Below are 17,056 nucleotides of genomic sequence, written 5' to 3' on the forward strand. Positions count from 1 at the left end.
CAAAATGAGGAAATAGCGAAGCTAGGGTTGCACGTGCAGCATTAATTTTCTGCTCTTGCTGTATGTGTTAAAATAGTCTTGAATTGTATAATCACTTTCTTAGATAAAATGCAATTTTTTCCCTTAATACCATACACGAATGTGTGGTATTTTTGATTACCTATTGTTTGCCAGGGCCTCTGAGTGATTTGTATTAAGTGAATTACGCTTGCCCAACTCAGCAAAGGTTAAACATAGCCGAGCAATTATGGAGATTTTTCTGGTAGTAGATTCAACAGCATAATCTAATATGCTGTCTAATTTTATCTGTTGTTTTTTTACCAAGACTGCAAAGAGATTGTAAGATGTTTTGGGAAGAGTAATTTGAAAAACAAACATCCCTCCGCCCCAACCCTCAGGGTAGAGCTGCCTGTTCTACTGCATACAGTAAACTGATAAAGGTTTACTGTATTTTGTTGTACTGAAATATAAAAAAGTATGACTAGGTATTCAGAATTGCTCAAGAAATTGTATRTCAAGAAAGTGTATAACAGTGTGGCTAAAGGCAGTATGAAATATGTATAAAAAGCTTGGATTCGATTTTGCCATTCCCTGACATTTGAATAATCGATCTGTTTTTAATGAATTTTTAAATTGTATTATTGCTTTTACATTAAGCTGATTCTTTGTGCCTAGTGTCTAAAATCTGATTGCTTTACTCTTTTTGTGCAAACGCTTCGTTATCCTTACAAAATTAAGATTTTTTTTTTCTATTTTCTTACAAAAGCAGTTTTGCTTTAAGCCCAGAACTATTCCACAGCTAATGCGTACAGAAGGAATCGTCAAATAGTCTGAAAGATTGAATTTTTTTGTTTCCTCTTAACAGCAGTGGGTTTGTATTGGATCAGATATTGGTAAACTCTGGATGCTGTTTTTTCTAGATTTTCTCAAATAATCAGATGGAATATTTATTTTTGATTTAAAAAGCGTGGAACAAAATTTAGATGACCTAAAACTGTATAACCCTGTTTCTTGACAAAAATGAGAAACTTTTTTTTTTTTTTTTTAACACATTTGCAAAGTTAATACAAGGGTATGTAGGACACTGAGGGTGTTTCGCCTGCTCACCTGCATTACCGGGCAGAATCTTGGAACACCAAAAAACTTGGAAAACTGAAAACCGAAAGCGGTTGTTTGGTCAAATTCAGTGTTTAAGAATTCATTTAAATGTTACCAAATACTTCAGGTAGTTTTGAGAGCTCTTATATGGGACTAATTTTTGTTGCCTAATGTGACAGCACTTAGTAACTTTTAATAGTTTCAGTAACCCTTTAGTTGCTGGTTTGTACCCAGAGCAGCCTCCCTATTGCGGAGGCCGGCGGCGTGAAAATCAGCACCATAAGGCAGGTGTTGCTGTTAAATGGATGGGGATGGAAGATCCTGGATTCTTTTAAGACTGATTTCTTTCACTTATTCCAAATAATGGTTGTATTTGTTCAGTTTTTAAATATATTGAACCAAAAATTTAATCAACAATTATAATAACGTCATAAATCTGTCTTAAAGTGGTAACTAGTCAGTGGGCCAAACACCCTTGTGTCATCATAATTTGTATTTCCACTCAGATAAGAATCTCAGTTTTACTAACATAATGCTAGTAAAAAATAATGCCACCCTATAAAGATCAAAAAAAGTTACTTGTAGTCATGTGCTCTTCAGTTAGTGTTTTCAAAAAAATTCAGTCCTCTCACACCCGCCAAGCCCTGACTTTCTTGTGCCAAACAAATTCATCAGGTAGTGCTAAAGCCATCCCAGCTGTGCCTCCAAATGATTGCTTTGATAATGGGATTGAATTGTTTCATTTTTCTTACATGTTGGCTGCTATTGTCTAAATACCTCAGATCACATTTAATTACCAAGAGCTGAAGCTGAAAGTGTGGAAAGATGGATTGCTGTTGTGCAGAACTGATTTATTGAATGTGGTTTTAAATGTGAAGCCAAAGTGTGGTATTTGACCATCTAGCTAGAAGTTTTTCTAACCTGGCACCTCGTAAATGGCACCCAGAAATATTGCGCATGAACGCTTAAGTTTATTTAGACATTTCATACAGGGAACCTGTGCGCGCTTGCGTGTTGACGCTCCATTTAAATCTGTTTTTCCGTCTAATTACCAACATGTCCCGTTTTGCACAGCTATGGAAGATTTCTTGTACTTGCGGGAGGGAGCCTGGAGATCCGTGAGGTTGTGGAGGACGATGCTGGGATGTATTCCTGCATAGCCGACACTGGGAACGAGACGGTCGAAGCTCAGGCAGAGCTCATGGTTCAAGGTAGGCAGAACATTTACCTTGCAGAGAGATGCCTGCTCTTCAGAGTTTTATTTTTGTGTGGTCATTTGAATACTTTGCCATAAAAGGGCTTGGATCCCTATCTGACAGTTGTGTCCATGCCCTTTTTCGGGTCCCCTTTAAAAAAAAAAAGAAAGTTATGTTTGCTATAACTATTGTGTGTGTTATGTGTTACTCTGATTTATTATTTGAACTGCTTATAACTTCATAAATATTGAAACAAGGAATTTGCTCATGTAATTGCTTCTTTGGCTTGTCTTGAAATGGACATTATAAAAAGTATTTTTCATAATCCTTAAAAATACTGCTGTTTTCAAGGAACTCACCAGAAAATAAAAGCTGATACACTTACTTAGTAAGTTCCTGTTTTATTATGTGTGTATAATGACTTCTTTTGCTTACTCATGAAAGCTATTTTTAATAGAAACGGCACTGAAGCATTGATTTAAAAACATCTTTTTATTTATGTAACCTGTGCAAATAATGCAGACTTGTTTAGGAGCAAAGAAAATTGGATAAAAGTTGGACTTCTTCATCATTCTCACATTGCATGAAGAAATATGCTTTCTTTTTTTAAATTGGAGTTTTGCACTGGTTTAAGATATTTCAGCTAGCTTTGACTTGTATGTCAGTGGTTTGTATCGAACATCCTCCTAAGAGCTTAGCTGACTTATTTTACCAGGGATTGTGGTACAGGAAGGTTTGTCTTAAAATTAAGTCTGAAGGGATAAAATTTAGTCATTGAACAACTTTTAAGGCAGGCTTATCTATAGGCAAAAGCTTTATGACAAAAATAGGGTGCATTTTGTACATCGTGGCATAACACCTCTCATATGCTGTAGGGTTGTGCGAAGGCGGGTTAGGAGAGTTCTTGCTCCTCTCCCAACACAAGGTGTCAAAGTTTGACGAAGTTTAGCACTCAAGGCGTGCATATTTATTTACGGTGTCGAGGAGTTTTATGTGCCTTAGCCAGCCGTTGGGAAAGATGGCTACGCTGCCGGTACAGCAGGGCTGGCGAAGGTCAGCTTTGGCCTTCTGCAGGTTACTGTCACGGGAGCATTTTAGCTAGATCTGCCCTTCTTTAAAAGTTGGGGAAGAATATCTGAAAAATGGCTCCTCTGAGAGGCCTGTTCCAAATGCAGCGTAGTTCTGCTTTGACTCAAAGTACTTTGCAAGCCAACAAATTCTGGTCATTTAGTGCAAGCCTCCCCCCCGGCCTTGATTCTTAGGCTGAGAGAAAAATTGGTGCTGTGTCTTTGCTGTGTCTTTTCTAAGACTCATGTGCTTGATGATTAATAGCACTTTATGATGGTTTTAGGTCACCCAGTGTATGCTGGTGCTTAATTTAGTTCCAGATTACATATGTTGCAGGATTGGTATGGGGCTTTGAGCTTTATGGGCAGTGGCAGAAATTGGTAATGTTAGTGATATGACATAATTAAACTAAGAAAATCATTGTTAAGACTGAGATTACAGCCTTAATTTAGCATACACTGCCTGATCAGTGGATGGAAGTGATTCAAGATCACTGTTTGCTCCCTAATGTAATGCGATTCATTATTTATTTGACTGTAAAGTTTTAAAATTTGCTCTGCCAATTAATCCTTTCATGCTGAATTTTTCATATAGACCTGGGACAAAGTATTATTAGTTCTTCTAATGTTTTGATATTGAAATATATTAAAGATTATTCAGAATGTATTTTGGAAAGTTACATTTCTGATTTTATTTCGTAGTTCTGAATCTTACTTAGTTCTACTTCCCTTCAGCTTTGAGAAATCACTGTAGAGAGTAATTGCGCTTTCTCATTACCATAATTTGGTAAAGGGTTGAATAGTTTGAGTAACTGTTATCTGATCAGCATATCATTTTCTTCGAGACTAGAAAAATTCTCGTCTTTTCCCACCTAATGACTCTCTGATTCTACTTATTTTAAGCTTCTTCTGTCATTCTTAGAGATTAAAGTCTGGCAGAAATTCATAAAAGGAATCCAGGTTTTTTGTATTTAATTCCTGTGTTTCATTTATTTTTCTGCATCTGTTTCTTGAAACAACTGGGGGGTTTTGTTTAAAGATTTCAGTAGCATAGCAGAGGTTGTACTAATGCAGTCAGTCTTTTTTCTTTCCTATTAACATTTCATGCTGGCAAGATGGCAGTTCAGTGAGTCACTTGTAAGTCTCCACTTAAGTGTGGGGAAGATGGCATTATTTGACAGTGTTAGGACAGTTAAAGTGCAATAGTGTTGCTGTCGATGACTCTTAACCGAGATTTCCCTGCAGGATGGCAGCGCAAGGTGCTGATTTACTGAAAATTGCAGGTGCTTAGAAACAACCCACGTTACCCAGCTGTAAGCTCGAACTGTGTATAAAGTACAGAGAGTGCTCGTTAAACGTTGCTCTGTTCCCAGACCAGCTTCCCTGCATGCCTTAATGTATTAAGAAGGGCGGAGGGAGCGGGCGTTCTCGGTGGTGGGGCAGTGCGCCGGAGCGGCCGCCCGTCCCGGCGCGGCGGGAGGAGAGCAGTCGCTGACCCTCGACGTTGAACGGCGCGGGGCGTCTCGGCGCGTCCCGCTTTGCTCAGGTGCCACGGCATGGCTAAAGCACGGTGAACTTTTCTGTGCTGCTCGAGTGTTTGGCGTAAGGTAAATGGGAGGTGCTTGGAGATACCTTATCTCAAACTGCATGAAAACAGATGTACTGATCAGCCCTGAGAGTTCATGGTTTTCTGTTAAATTTGTCACTCTTGAATTCAGATAAATCTTACCTTAAAACCTAAGGGAGTTTAACTCCGTTACTCAGGTGACACTTTGATATTATCACTTTCACATGCTTTGAACGTAGTCCTTTGAACAGGCCACCCTGTGTCATTAAAAGAAATGCTCGAGGAGTCTTGTATTGTTTTAATGCTTAGTTTATAAAACAAACAAACAAACAAAAAACCCCCCCCACAAACTTGGCATAGTTTTCTTACATATATTGCAGCGGGACTGAACATAGGGGAAGAGGGGTGCATTAATAACAAGAAAAGAGTGATACCTAAGGGTCCAAAACCATATTCCACCAACTGGTTTCATTGCTCCCTGCATCTACAGCGTGTATCTGGGAGCTTGAGTTAAGGCAATTTCATTTTATTCGGAGGTGGATGGGACGTCAACGGAAAATTTCAGCAAAGACTTTTTAAAAATATGTGGAAGGTATGTAGTATAGGTCCTAAGGACACAGGGAAAAACAGTATTTCACTACTGGTGAAAATAGGTAGGGGTAGTGAAAGTGTTTTTAGCTGAGACAAATCATTTAAATTTTAGGTGGGTTTTCATAGAAAAAATAGCATGTGGTGTGCATGGGTTTTTTTTTTTCTTTTTTTTCTTTTTTTTCTTTTTCTTTTTCTTTTCCTTTTTTTTTTTTAAACCTAACCTACATTTTTGAGTAGGACAAAAAGGCGGTTTGGCGCCTGCAACCCTTTGGCGCCCGAGGTGCGCTGGCGCGAGCTGCCGTGGCAGCACTGCTCCCCGCCGCCGCCATGAGCAGGCCGGGCCGTGCCGGGCACCGGGGCCGTTTGTGGCACGGAGTGATGTTGGGCGCATGGGAAAAACCTGTTTTGCTCTCACCCGCCGTGCAGGAATCTGTAGTATTTCCGTTAGATAAGAGTGGGAAGCGATGAAAGGAAAGGTGGGGAAACAAGTAGTAAGTATATTGAAAACGCAGTCGGCCGGCTTCTGTTCAGGCTGAAAGCTGCGGCCCGGGAGAGCCCTGGTGGCGGTGAAATACTGAGGGGGTTATAAGTTCATTCTTCATCTGGGAAATGCTTAAAATTTATGACTGTGCCCCAAGCCCCTGGGATTTCCGCGAGTGCTGTGACGCGCATCGGAGCGCCGCTCGCGCTTCCTGTCGCCTGTCCTGCTACTTAGGCCAGAGATGATGAGTTTAGAGGGAGTTTTCTCTGTGTGTGGAAATATTCACCGCAGTTTATAGCGAGCTGCAAACAATAAAAAAAAAATTCCATTTTCGTTTTCCTAGTGCAAATTGTAAAATTGATATGGCCGGTCTGAAGTCTTTCCAAAAAAAATGAATCAGTCTCTACTTTGGGTGAGAAGAGTTAAATTGCTCTTTTTATTGCGTTGTCTCTATTACTGTGTTTCAGTGTTTTGGGGGGTTACAGAAACTTAGCTCTTCAGGCATCTAGGGCAGCATTCAGTGTCTGATATCTTAAATAACATGCATTAAATACCTTCCAGTATTGATGTACTAAAATTAGGAATAGGATCAAAGGAAAGTTTTATTTAAGGTATCTTTTTAGTGGTAAATTTGAGGGTGCACAGGGCAGTAGTCTGATCACCACCTCGTTCTGCTGCCAGAGTAAATTGTATGGGGGGGGGAACAAATGCAGAAGAAGTATTTTGGTAGAATCACTTTTGTGCTTTGAAAGGAAATGCCTGAAATGTTTTAATGTAGCTTTATAGCCATATGCTAATGAAGACTCCTTATTCTAGCAAAACATATATATTTTCTGCTGTTTTTCCTGCTGTGTAGGAAAAAACATGTTTGTGCTTTCTGGGTAGCAATTCAGAAAATAAGAGAAATCTAGATGAAGTCTATATTTTGTCTAGTCGATAGGTTTTAAATTGATAGTTGCAGTGACACAAATCGGATTTGGAAATATTACATTATTACTGCACAGCAGAACTGTAGTTGGTTAGTCGTCTAGACTAAGACTTGAGCCCTTCTGCTCTTTGCTTGGCACCTCTAATTGTGTTGTAACATGTAAAAACATCTGAGATGGTGCTAGTGTTTCTAACGCTTGGAGCAAGGCCTGGTGCACAGAAGAGGAAGGAAACTTAGTTTTCACAAATCTGTGCAAGGGTACATAGACTGATTTTCTTGGAAATAATTTGTACCATTTAGCTTTATTTTTCCTTTAGCCATGCTGTTTGCTGTTGGAGTAATAGATATTTCTCATACGCAAAACATTACTGTTATTGATGGCAGGTAATAAATTATTTTGAGTTTTGTATTTGAGGATCTTGGCTGAAAACCTAGTTATGATTATGCCCCGATTGCTATTTGAATTCTTTTCTATTTTTAGTTATGGGTTTAATTACTGTTGTTTATCCTTAGGAACAATGTAGTCTAAAGCTGTTGACTAGACTTTAAAAATAACTCGAAAAATGGTTCTGCTTTACGCTACTACAAGGCTTTGGTCAAATTGCTTCCCTCCTATCATTTAAAAGAAAAAGTACCAGGAAGTGAGGTAAGTCAAAGCAGGTGGTCCTTTCTCCAGAGCCTCGTTTGTGAAGGTAGCAGCAGAAGAGCATGCTTAAAATCCTTTTTACAGAAAAGCACATCTTTTGAGTTTACATTGTTTTTAAGAACATCTCTGCTTCTTATGTCAGATGAAATGGAAGTTCTTGTATTTTCAGCTATTTTTAAATACCTGCTGTGAACTTTTGTCTTCCATGGAGAGGCTTTAAAATGTTTCAGCAGGGTACGTGCATCTAACTGCAGTAATCACATCCAGCTGTTGGTTAGACTTTGATACTTCTTGGGGGATCTAAATATCATCAGGTCCTGTTTGAGAAGACTTTTTTGGTTAACTGTTTATGTGATATATTGGGATTCGCTTTCAGTCTAGATCATCAAGTGTAGTTGTCTTTCCTGTTATAGTTCATAATATTTCTTTTTTTAACATCTCATGAAATACTGAAAAAAGGAGGTTTCTTAGTGCGTAGGAGACAGGTTGACTCCTCATTTGCATTGGTCGCAGTTGCCATACATACTGTCCAGGTTGCAGAGAGAGGATCCAATCCTGTCCATTCGGTTTCCTTGTCTTGCACAAAGAGCAAATTTATTTTTATTAGGTACCCCTACCTTACTCACCAGCCTGAGTTAACTTTCTTAAGAGTTGGATTTATTAAGAATTTCTTTTAAAAAAACAAGAGGCAGGGGGGAGAGCATTGCTTGCCTTGCCTTAAAGAATCTTAAATTTGGCTTCTAAAAGTACTTCTGACCAGATCTTAATCTCTGGCAGATGCTTTGGTAAGAGAAAGCGCTGTCCTTCACAGGAAATCGTAGATGTTTGAAAACCAAATTAAATCTTGTAATAACGGAGTAATACGTCTGGGTGACTCTTATTTTTGCATTAAGCTTTCATTATTGTTGGAAACTATTCTAGGAACGAAATTTGAACCAACACTGGAAATTGCTAAAACCTTTCTCATACTTTCTAGATTATTGATTTCTGTTTCTAATTAAGCTCTGTGCTGTATCTTGATAATAGGCTTCACTTCAGTAGTAGATTCAGAAGTTGTTGTGTTAAGCCTGATGCTGTAGAAGTCTCAAACTTGGGACAAAGTATTTTTCTGGATATATCATAACTGTGGTTGGGGGAAGCTGTTAATGTTAAAAAGAATTTCTGTATTTCATACACACAATTTCTTTCCTCTGAAAAATGTAGCGTAACTTCTGTTAATGATTCTTGTTCACTGGTAATACAAAAGATTTGCAGTAAGGAGTCTGATGTGGGCAAGGTATATAAAAACAATCTCACTGCAATATTGGTCAGTACCATTACACTTCACTGTATTGGCTATTCTTAATAGCCCTTGCTGCTCTTTAAGTGTAGTTTAATATTTATGGGGTTGTGTAATTTACCTGTGGATTCAACTAAATGATATGAATAACTACAGACATTTTTGAGTCATTTTTGCATATTTGTCACTTTTATTAGCAACATCAGCCTTGCAACATGAGTGTAAGCATTATAAAAAAAATACTTGGAATTATGGGGAGGTTTACTCAGACTCTGCCTAGAGCCCCAAATTCCTATCTACATGAGGTACATATTTCTAATACTAAATGTGAATTTACAGAAATACGAAAAGAGAGTTCCTTGCATCCCACAAAACATCACTTCTGTAGTGTTTACAGATACTGAGGTCAAATTTCTGCTGCCTGCCACTATTTGCAGACCTCTCGGGCTCAGCAGAGCCTCTGACCCATCTCATTTTCTAAATCTTGCTCTGTGGTCTGTAACTGTTGTAGACTTTCTTTTTTTTTTTTTTGGGGGGGGGGTATGCCTTGATCGTTTTCTAAGACCAGGAGGACCATTTGTGATATTTTAATATAATGCAGAAGGGGTATAGAATATCAGCCAGTGAATTTTGTGTGGTCCAATGGCATATAGCCATTTGAGCAAAAGTATTTCAAAAAAGTCCCCAAGCTATAATTACAGCAGCTATTTTTAAGGGACATTACTGATGCAGCAATATCCATCTTATAACTTGTCTGACTGTGAACAAAATTTTATGGAGATGGCAAACGGCATGTGCACTTATCTGTCCTGTTCTTGCCGTATTTCCAAAGCGTAGGACACCAAAGCCTGTTGAAAAGAAAGCTTGCCGTGATTCTGAATATAGACACAAAAGTTTGGGTTCCTTTAATCATGCTTTCAGGAGTGGATGAGCCAGCTTTGCCAGAATTTTGCAAAAAGGATTCCCTTGTAGCAGTCTAAATGTTTAAAATTTGGTTTAAAATAGGTGTGGGGTGGCTTTGTGGGCCTCTGACAGGAACCACCACGAGGTCCATCAGCTGGTGTGGTCACCTCCCAGGCTGTAGGGTCGCTGCAGCAGGCGGCAGATTGTTTTTGCTGTCGACTGCCGAGCTGCAGCGGTGCGAGCGTGACGCGTTCAGCTGCCAGACGCGTCCCCCGCCCGCCGGCAGAGCAGGATGAGGAACGGGAAATGGATGTACCGTCGCTCCAAAGCCCGCGCCAGCTTCTGGGGCGGGATGCAAAAGGCTGTTTGTGAAGCCCAAGTTAATCTCGCTCTTTGATCATCCCGTGCCCGAGGGTGTCGCGGCCCGGGTGCGTCCGGAGGGAGGGCTCGGCTCGCAGCACGCCTCTTTCGGCAGCGGGGACGGGAAGGTCCTGGGAAGGTTTGGGCGCTGGCCCGGGGCCAAGCTCTCTGGAGCGACCTAAGTGTCAGCAGTGCAATGCAGGTGTAGCTGCAGTGATCTGTAAATAATACTAATGTTGCAAGGTAAACTTCTTCTCTGAAAGAGTATCTTTTTCAGAGTACCCGACAGCCAATAACTAGGAGCTTTTTCTTTCTGAATGTAATTGTCTAGTGAATTATAGATGTTTCGTGTAGATTTTATTTGTGCCACGTAGGTGTTGCATGGTTTTCAAAAAGATTTTTGCGGCACAGAAAAAGCAATTGCAAACCAGCCCCCAAAAGTAAGGTGTTAATGAGGACAAAGATGGGATCTTTTTGGCTACGTGCCCACAACTGAATTGCATGGTTTTATTGCAAGGCAGGACCCCAAATGTTACGGTAGGTGCCTTACGGGCCTGTGCTGTCCTTCTGTCTGAGTTGCTACCTCTTTTTTTCCCCTCCTCAAAAGAGACAAGAATAAAGTTAGGGCAGAACATGTTTCTCATGTTTCTAAATATCTCTCCCTAAACCTAGTCCTGTGCTAAAAGCCCAAGCAGCATTGCCTCCGTGGGAGGAGTGGGTTGACATGGAGGTTTCCCTTTCCCCCCCACCTGCAGCCTGGCTGCGAAGCTGAGAGCGGGGAAATGCCGGTGAGTATGGGAAAGCGGAGGAAGATGGGAAGGAAGCTCACAGAACGGACGTTTGTTCTTGAAGTTGGGTTATACTTCTTAAAAGCAATCTCTTCTAACGTGGTGACAACTGGCGGCCGAGCCAAAGCTGAAACCTAAGCTTTCACTTATGTTACACTGTGCTTGTAAGTGTTTTGCGGCTTCAGTGTCTTTCCAAAACCATGTGTTTTCCCGACCGGAGCAGCCATATGGCAGCCAACAGGTTTCGTACAAATGCTTTGGGCCTCCGTGGAAATTCTCTCCTTTTTCTAGCAAAGATGTATCAGTGACAAATCACTAACTTCATCAAGTTAGAAATACCAATGTGTTCCCTTTGGTGGAATCTTGATTGAATATAAGCCATATTGCTGGGATGAGCTTTAGATTACACAGTACTGCAAAAAGTTCAGATCTAGTAACCATAGTTATAACAGCCATAATCCACTAACGTCCAGGAAAACTTTTTTGGAAGTTTGTTTGCTATGAGCCAGGTTTGTTGCATGTCCCCTAGTACTTCTGTTAGAAGACATAGTGAATAGCTGTTCCTGATGCATGTTCTCTCTAACATTAATTTTATAATCTGTTTGAGGTTTTATATTCTACTTTCTTGCCCTTCTTCTGGAGGAATGCCTCCAGAACTGCACCTACGTGGAAGATGAGGTGCTCTGTGCATTTAAACAATGCTATGTGATTTCTTCTTCCTGCACCTAGCAGATTCAGTTGCTTGGAAAAAAAGGCTGGAAAATAATTCAATGAACTTCTGTGAGGGACAAAAAGTTATTCTTGTCCGTCTATGGGATACAGTAGTGCTCCTGAACTTCTCATACTATTGAGAGTCATGCTGGAGGAAGGAGGATACTTCTCTTGCTCTTTTATTTCACTTTTCTAAGTTTGGAATCATGTTGATGAATGAGGGATATTGATAATATAATTTTTAAGTGTGTGTTTGTGAGTTTGTGTGTGTGTGTATATATATGTGTGTACATAAGGGATATTGGTAATGCAATTTTTAAGGGTGTGCTTGTGAGTATATGTGTATATATATCTCCCCCCTCTCTATAGATGTATCTATATCCATATATATATAAAGCACCATTAAGAAACCCAAACCAAATTATCAGTAACCCATACAATTCAGACAAAATGGTTTTCCATGTAAATGTTCTTGAGTAATCCTCAGGGATAATGAAAATGTTACTAAATTAAGCATCAGTGTCTTAAATATCTGTAGTGTAGAAATTGATATTGAACTAAGGGAATTGTAAAAGCTGGTTTCTCTTTCGGCTAGAATTTCTAATAAATTAAGATCATATTAACAGGGTTTTGAACCAGCTGCTGCTTTATGGAAAAAGAATACCTACTCTCACAGAATAACTTTAAAAAAAAAAAAAAAAGAGTATCAATAATTTTGGCCTAAATCGTTAGTTACAAACAGTACACATTTTTGCATAAGTCTAATATTTAGATAAGTTCTTGTCTCTTTTCCCAAATCATAAGGTATTTCAATAATGAATTGGAAAATTAGACATTGATTTAGCTCAAGGCCCCTTTTCCTTGAAAGCTTTAAGACTGGGTTGCAGGACAGTGGGTGAAAAAGGGAAAAAAAGGGGAAAGACTGACAAATATTCTTCCCGTCTGATTTTAGACTTGTGTGTCTAAATGTAGTCAGTGATGCTTTCAGTGCTTTTTCAGGGCAATCAAGCACTATATAGCTAAGAACACTCACTTAAGACAGGTTACTGAAGGTGAGCAGTAAGTATGTTCTTATATGCAAATATATCATCTTTCAGCATTTCTCCCTATTACCTCCATCAAAGGCATGCCCTAACTTGATCATTAACCTGCAATTTGTAGTTTGAGGAGGTATCTTTACTGCTTCTCTATTACAGAAGGCGTCATCTGCTGAGTGAGGTGTCATGCATACAAAATGGACAGTTTTTAACTTAGGTCCAAGGTGTGAACTTGTTGCACATTGAATCCAGGTCTCCCATGGTCTGAATTTGTGCTGTACCTCTAAGTGTAGCTCTAGTGAGGTATTGAAGTATTGGTATCTCCCAAAATTGTGGTGTTTTGTTAGAAATCATGCTCTGTGCCCATGTACTGTGTCAGGCCCCCCAAGAGCTTTAGGTAGAGCAATTGCTTGGGGCTGGTTTGGGAGTGCCCAGCAGGTGTAACCGTGACACGCGTGTTCGTTCTGAGCACGGGGGGGAGCAGGACATTAGATGCACAGGGGTTTTGTTAGGTGACGATGCAGATGTACAAAATTGGAAGGGTTTTCAGAATCACGCTGTTGGATTAAATCTAAAGAGCCTGTGATCCTTTCCGTCTTGGGGCTTAGGCTGCCCACAGTCGCAGAGGGCGTCTTCGGTTGAGTAGGGCTTGGGGAGGTACGGCTTAGGAGTCCCAAGGACAGAGCTGAGGAGGCGTAGCACTGTGCAGCTTTTCCATCTGTGGTGACTGTGGATGGTGTTACGACCATTTGAGGAACCCTTTCTGTTGCTTCTCTATCCCTCCTTTCTCAAGTTTATGTTAATGTAAGTAAGCTGCTTCTCCGTTTTGCTGGAGATAAGTCAATGCTGCTATTAACTCGGAAATGGCTTGTTTCTCTTCTCTCCTTGAATTTGCCATGGATGGTTGAGTAAATTCAACAAAGTATAGTTACGTTTAGTTATTGTTATCAAATGCTGCACCTGCATGAGTAGTGATCTACTGGTGGAAGAATACAGTTTATGCTAAATGAGCAAAATGTGCCTTGTGTGGAGCCTGCTGTAGTAGCAAAGTTGTGCTTTTTAAATCTCGGAAGGAAAAGGAGCGAAGTACAATCTTGTCAAAATAACCATCTACAAGAGGGGCTTCTGCCAACACAGGGACGGTACTTCCTAAGCAGCATAAATGCCAACAAGATGCGTAGTGTTGGCCTGTTTTCCATAAAGTGATGGAGGCAAGGTAAGCGAGTTGGGTAGTCCAAATGATTGAATGTTCAGAGTGCTCTCGAGTATGTGTTAAGGATTGAAGGGTGCAGCAGGTATAACCATAAAATGGAGGTAAGCTGTAGGGTGGTTTTCTTTTTTAATTACTGTTGTTATTCTCTATCAAAGAGAGATTAAATTCTCAATTAAAAATAAAAAGCTGAAAGATTCAGTACCAATTTTTAAATTGTTTATGCCAAAGACTTGCAAGAAATGTAAAAGTGTGAACTGAGAAACTCATTGAAATGCCTCTTTCTTGTAAGTGAGAACTGTTTTTATAGAAAGTGTGCCTAAAATGGCAAGTATTTTTGTCTGTGTATCAAGGTCACCCGTCCGTGTTTAATTGGTTGAATAAAATTTTAAGTTTGATTCTCGGATTTACAGGTTGCTGTTGTATGCTTTTCCGTTTTGACACAGAATTATGCTTTGCTTTTTGTATCAACAAATTTCCAGCGGATAATGATGAAATCTGAGGGAATTTTAAAATGGAAATGCTAAAGAACACCATGCTTTACTTATATGCTCTCTCTCTTGAGACTTAAAAGAAAGTACATGCATACTTTAGATAAAGTTAATTTTTATGGTAGTTAAACTCTTATACCACAAGATAATTTTTATCTCTAATGGGAGGTAGATCATTGCAGTTACTTGCTGTCTTATTATAAAGCCACAGTCCTTGGAAGGGAATTTTATGCTGAAGTGACGAAGATGAAACAATTCAGTAATTTGTCAATAAGGAGACGGACTATTACCTATGGTGACTTATTCCCTAAACTGTCTTGCAGTAGTGCAGTTAATTGGTTTCTCTTCATGGTGAGACTGACTTGGAAGGAAAGCACGGTAGAGTTTTGATTCCTTAAGTAAAGCCTAGTTTGCTTAGTTACAGGATCAATTTAAGCTAAACGCATTCTTCTGTAGCAGATGTGAAGCACTTGGAGGCAGATGTGAGCTATGTAGCAAGTTAAAGCGTTGGTCTTTCCGGCATTCTTAGGCAGCGAGGCATAGGCTCGGTTTTGAGTGTTTTAAAAATGAGGACTTAGACTGATATATGTTGCAATTTAAAGCAGGGTTATACTCCGAGGAGTGCCTGTAGAAATGGCATCTCGCAGGTCATGTGCCTCTGACTTGCATCAGGTGCTCTTGATTTCGGTAAAATACTTCAGTCTGAAAATACAACTTGGTGTGCGAAAGAGGTTCTCTTTCCTTGCTCGCCGTAACTTCTCACACTGGCAACCCCGAATGTTTGCATCTGGCCTTCCAAGTGTAACCTTGCAGTCATCGATACGTTAATACACAAAATGTATGCTGACTAAAGAGGTCTGCTTATAATAATAATAATAAAAAAAAAGGCAATGGTCTTTTTTTTTTTTTTAACTGCATTGATTGCAGTGGTGATAGGCATGTGAGCTGCAAAAACTTGCAAAAATGCTTCTTTTTATTAGTAAAGACCTGGATCTCTAAATGCAGGAAGGAGTTTAAGTAAGACAGTGTAGTTTTTGCACAGTCACGTTGCAGCGTGGAGTTGCAGTTGAAGGGTTTACGGAAGTTTAGCAGTCTTTGAAAATAATCACACTTCATGCTCTGTAACTCTTCTAGCCCAACAGTACTTTGGAGTTTCACCTGCAAATTAAGTTTGTTTGTTTATTCTAATGGAATATCTTTTAAGGAGTGAATGATGCTTTTCCTGATTGCATGCCTGCACACTGCCTATTGAAGACCTGAAGGCAGTGTTTATGCATAGCAATGAAGCAAAAGGACTAGAAGCACAATTTAAAAAATGTCAGCCCTCTGTAATGAAAATGTCTCTTTGGAGATGAGTTTAGCAATCCATAACTTCTGAGAGTTCTGTCAATGCTGTTAAGCATACGTTTTTAGTAAATTCAGATGTTTTCCTTCTGAATGTGTGTGTGAGGCTTTGGGGAGGAGTTTTAAAATACCATTTTGTTGTTCCTTTCACCTCTTGGCAAATAATTTTTATGTGGCTTTTCAGTTTATCTATAATTAATAACTTGTTTACTCTCAGTATCAACAATAACGTAGCTGAGGATGATAGCTTTTATCTCCTGCCCTTTTGCCTTCTCTGTAGTACATCATGAAATGCCACGTAGACCGAATACGCTGTATAAAGGAAGGCAGTTTGAGTGAAAAAGTAATAGAAAAGAAGAATGCAGGAATATTATCCTATTGCATTCTGGTTTGCTGAAGGAAATAATAAGGTCCAAATTGTGCTGTAAATAATTGGTGAAAATTTAGTTTGGGGCAACAATCCAATAATTTCTCTGGAGTGGGAAGGGAAAACAACCACTGGAGGCTTTGCGTAGGTGGAAAAAGGAGGTTTTGCTATGTAAGGTCAGGCCACCGAGGTTTCATGACGGGTAGTGTATCTGTCCTTGGCATTGACTGCAGATTTCCTTCCAGTCATAAACTTAATCTGAATGGTGAATGATTATTGCTCTGCTGATTTGCTTGAATCATCATCAGTGTGATTAACCATTATAGGACTGATTTTTCAGAGTTGCTGATGTCCCCACTGCTCCTTTTGTTTAGAACTGGGATAGTACAACCATCAGCTTGGACGGTGAAAAGGAAGAGAACTGGTGATTTAAACAACTAACCTATTAATTTATGTAAAATTTAGCTGGACTGTAAGCAGGTACGATAGAATTACAAGAAATAGGGATTTTATGAAGCCTCTTAAGCGGGCTTCATTAACTGTTTTCTCTGCTGTTCGTAAAGTTCTGTATCATCATATTAATGAAACAGTAATATTAAATCAGTAGTTCGAGTACTTGAGAAAAATATCATGACTTCAAAGCTGGTTCTTCTCTTTTACATCTCTCTGGCATTCGGTTGCTTTGATTTCACATTGGATTGTAATTGTTGATTATTGTTTTCTAAGTAAAAGAGATATTCTTTTGTAATTCAAAGTGCAGGAAAATGATATTTATGAAGGGAAATTGCATTCTCTCTCTTACTTGCCTAGAATAGCTGAGAGATTTATAACACTTAATAAAAAGGGCAGAGTACTTTTTCAAAAATAGTGATTCGTTATTGTACAACCTTACAAATAATAGTACATGTTATAAAGTACTCTTCTGAAGTTTGTCATGTTAATAAATCCTTTCTAGGAAGATTCTTGTGCTTCATTGGTGACAAAGTCACTGT

The 17,056-nt window shown here is 39.4% G+C and overlaps 1 protein-coding gene across 1 annotated transcript in view; it reads left to right on the forward strand.

The window, feature by feature from the left end:
• The window catches only part of NEO1 (neogenin 1), a 146,277-nt gene that overhangs the window by 29,330 nt on the left and 99,891 nt on the right, over nt 1-17,056 (forward strand). Inside the window, exon 4 of the mRNA XM_026068317.1 lies at nt 2,173-2,309. Within this exon, the coding sequence (XP_025924102.1) occupies nt 2,173-2,309 (137 nt within the window). The remainder of the gene's footprint in view (nt 1-2,172; nt 2,310-17,056) is intronic.

The sequence above is a fragment of the Apteryx rowi genome, unplaced genomic scaffold, assembly GCF_003343035.1.
Source record: "Apteryx rowi isolate R43461 unplaced genomic scaffold, aptRow1 scaffold_27, whole genome shotgun sequence".
In the NCBI taxonomy this organism is placed as follows: domain Eukaryota; kingdom Metazoa; phylum Chordata; class Aves; order Apterygiformes; family Apterygidae; genus Apteryx; species Apteryx rowi.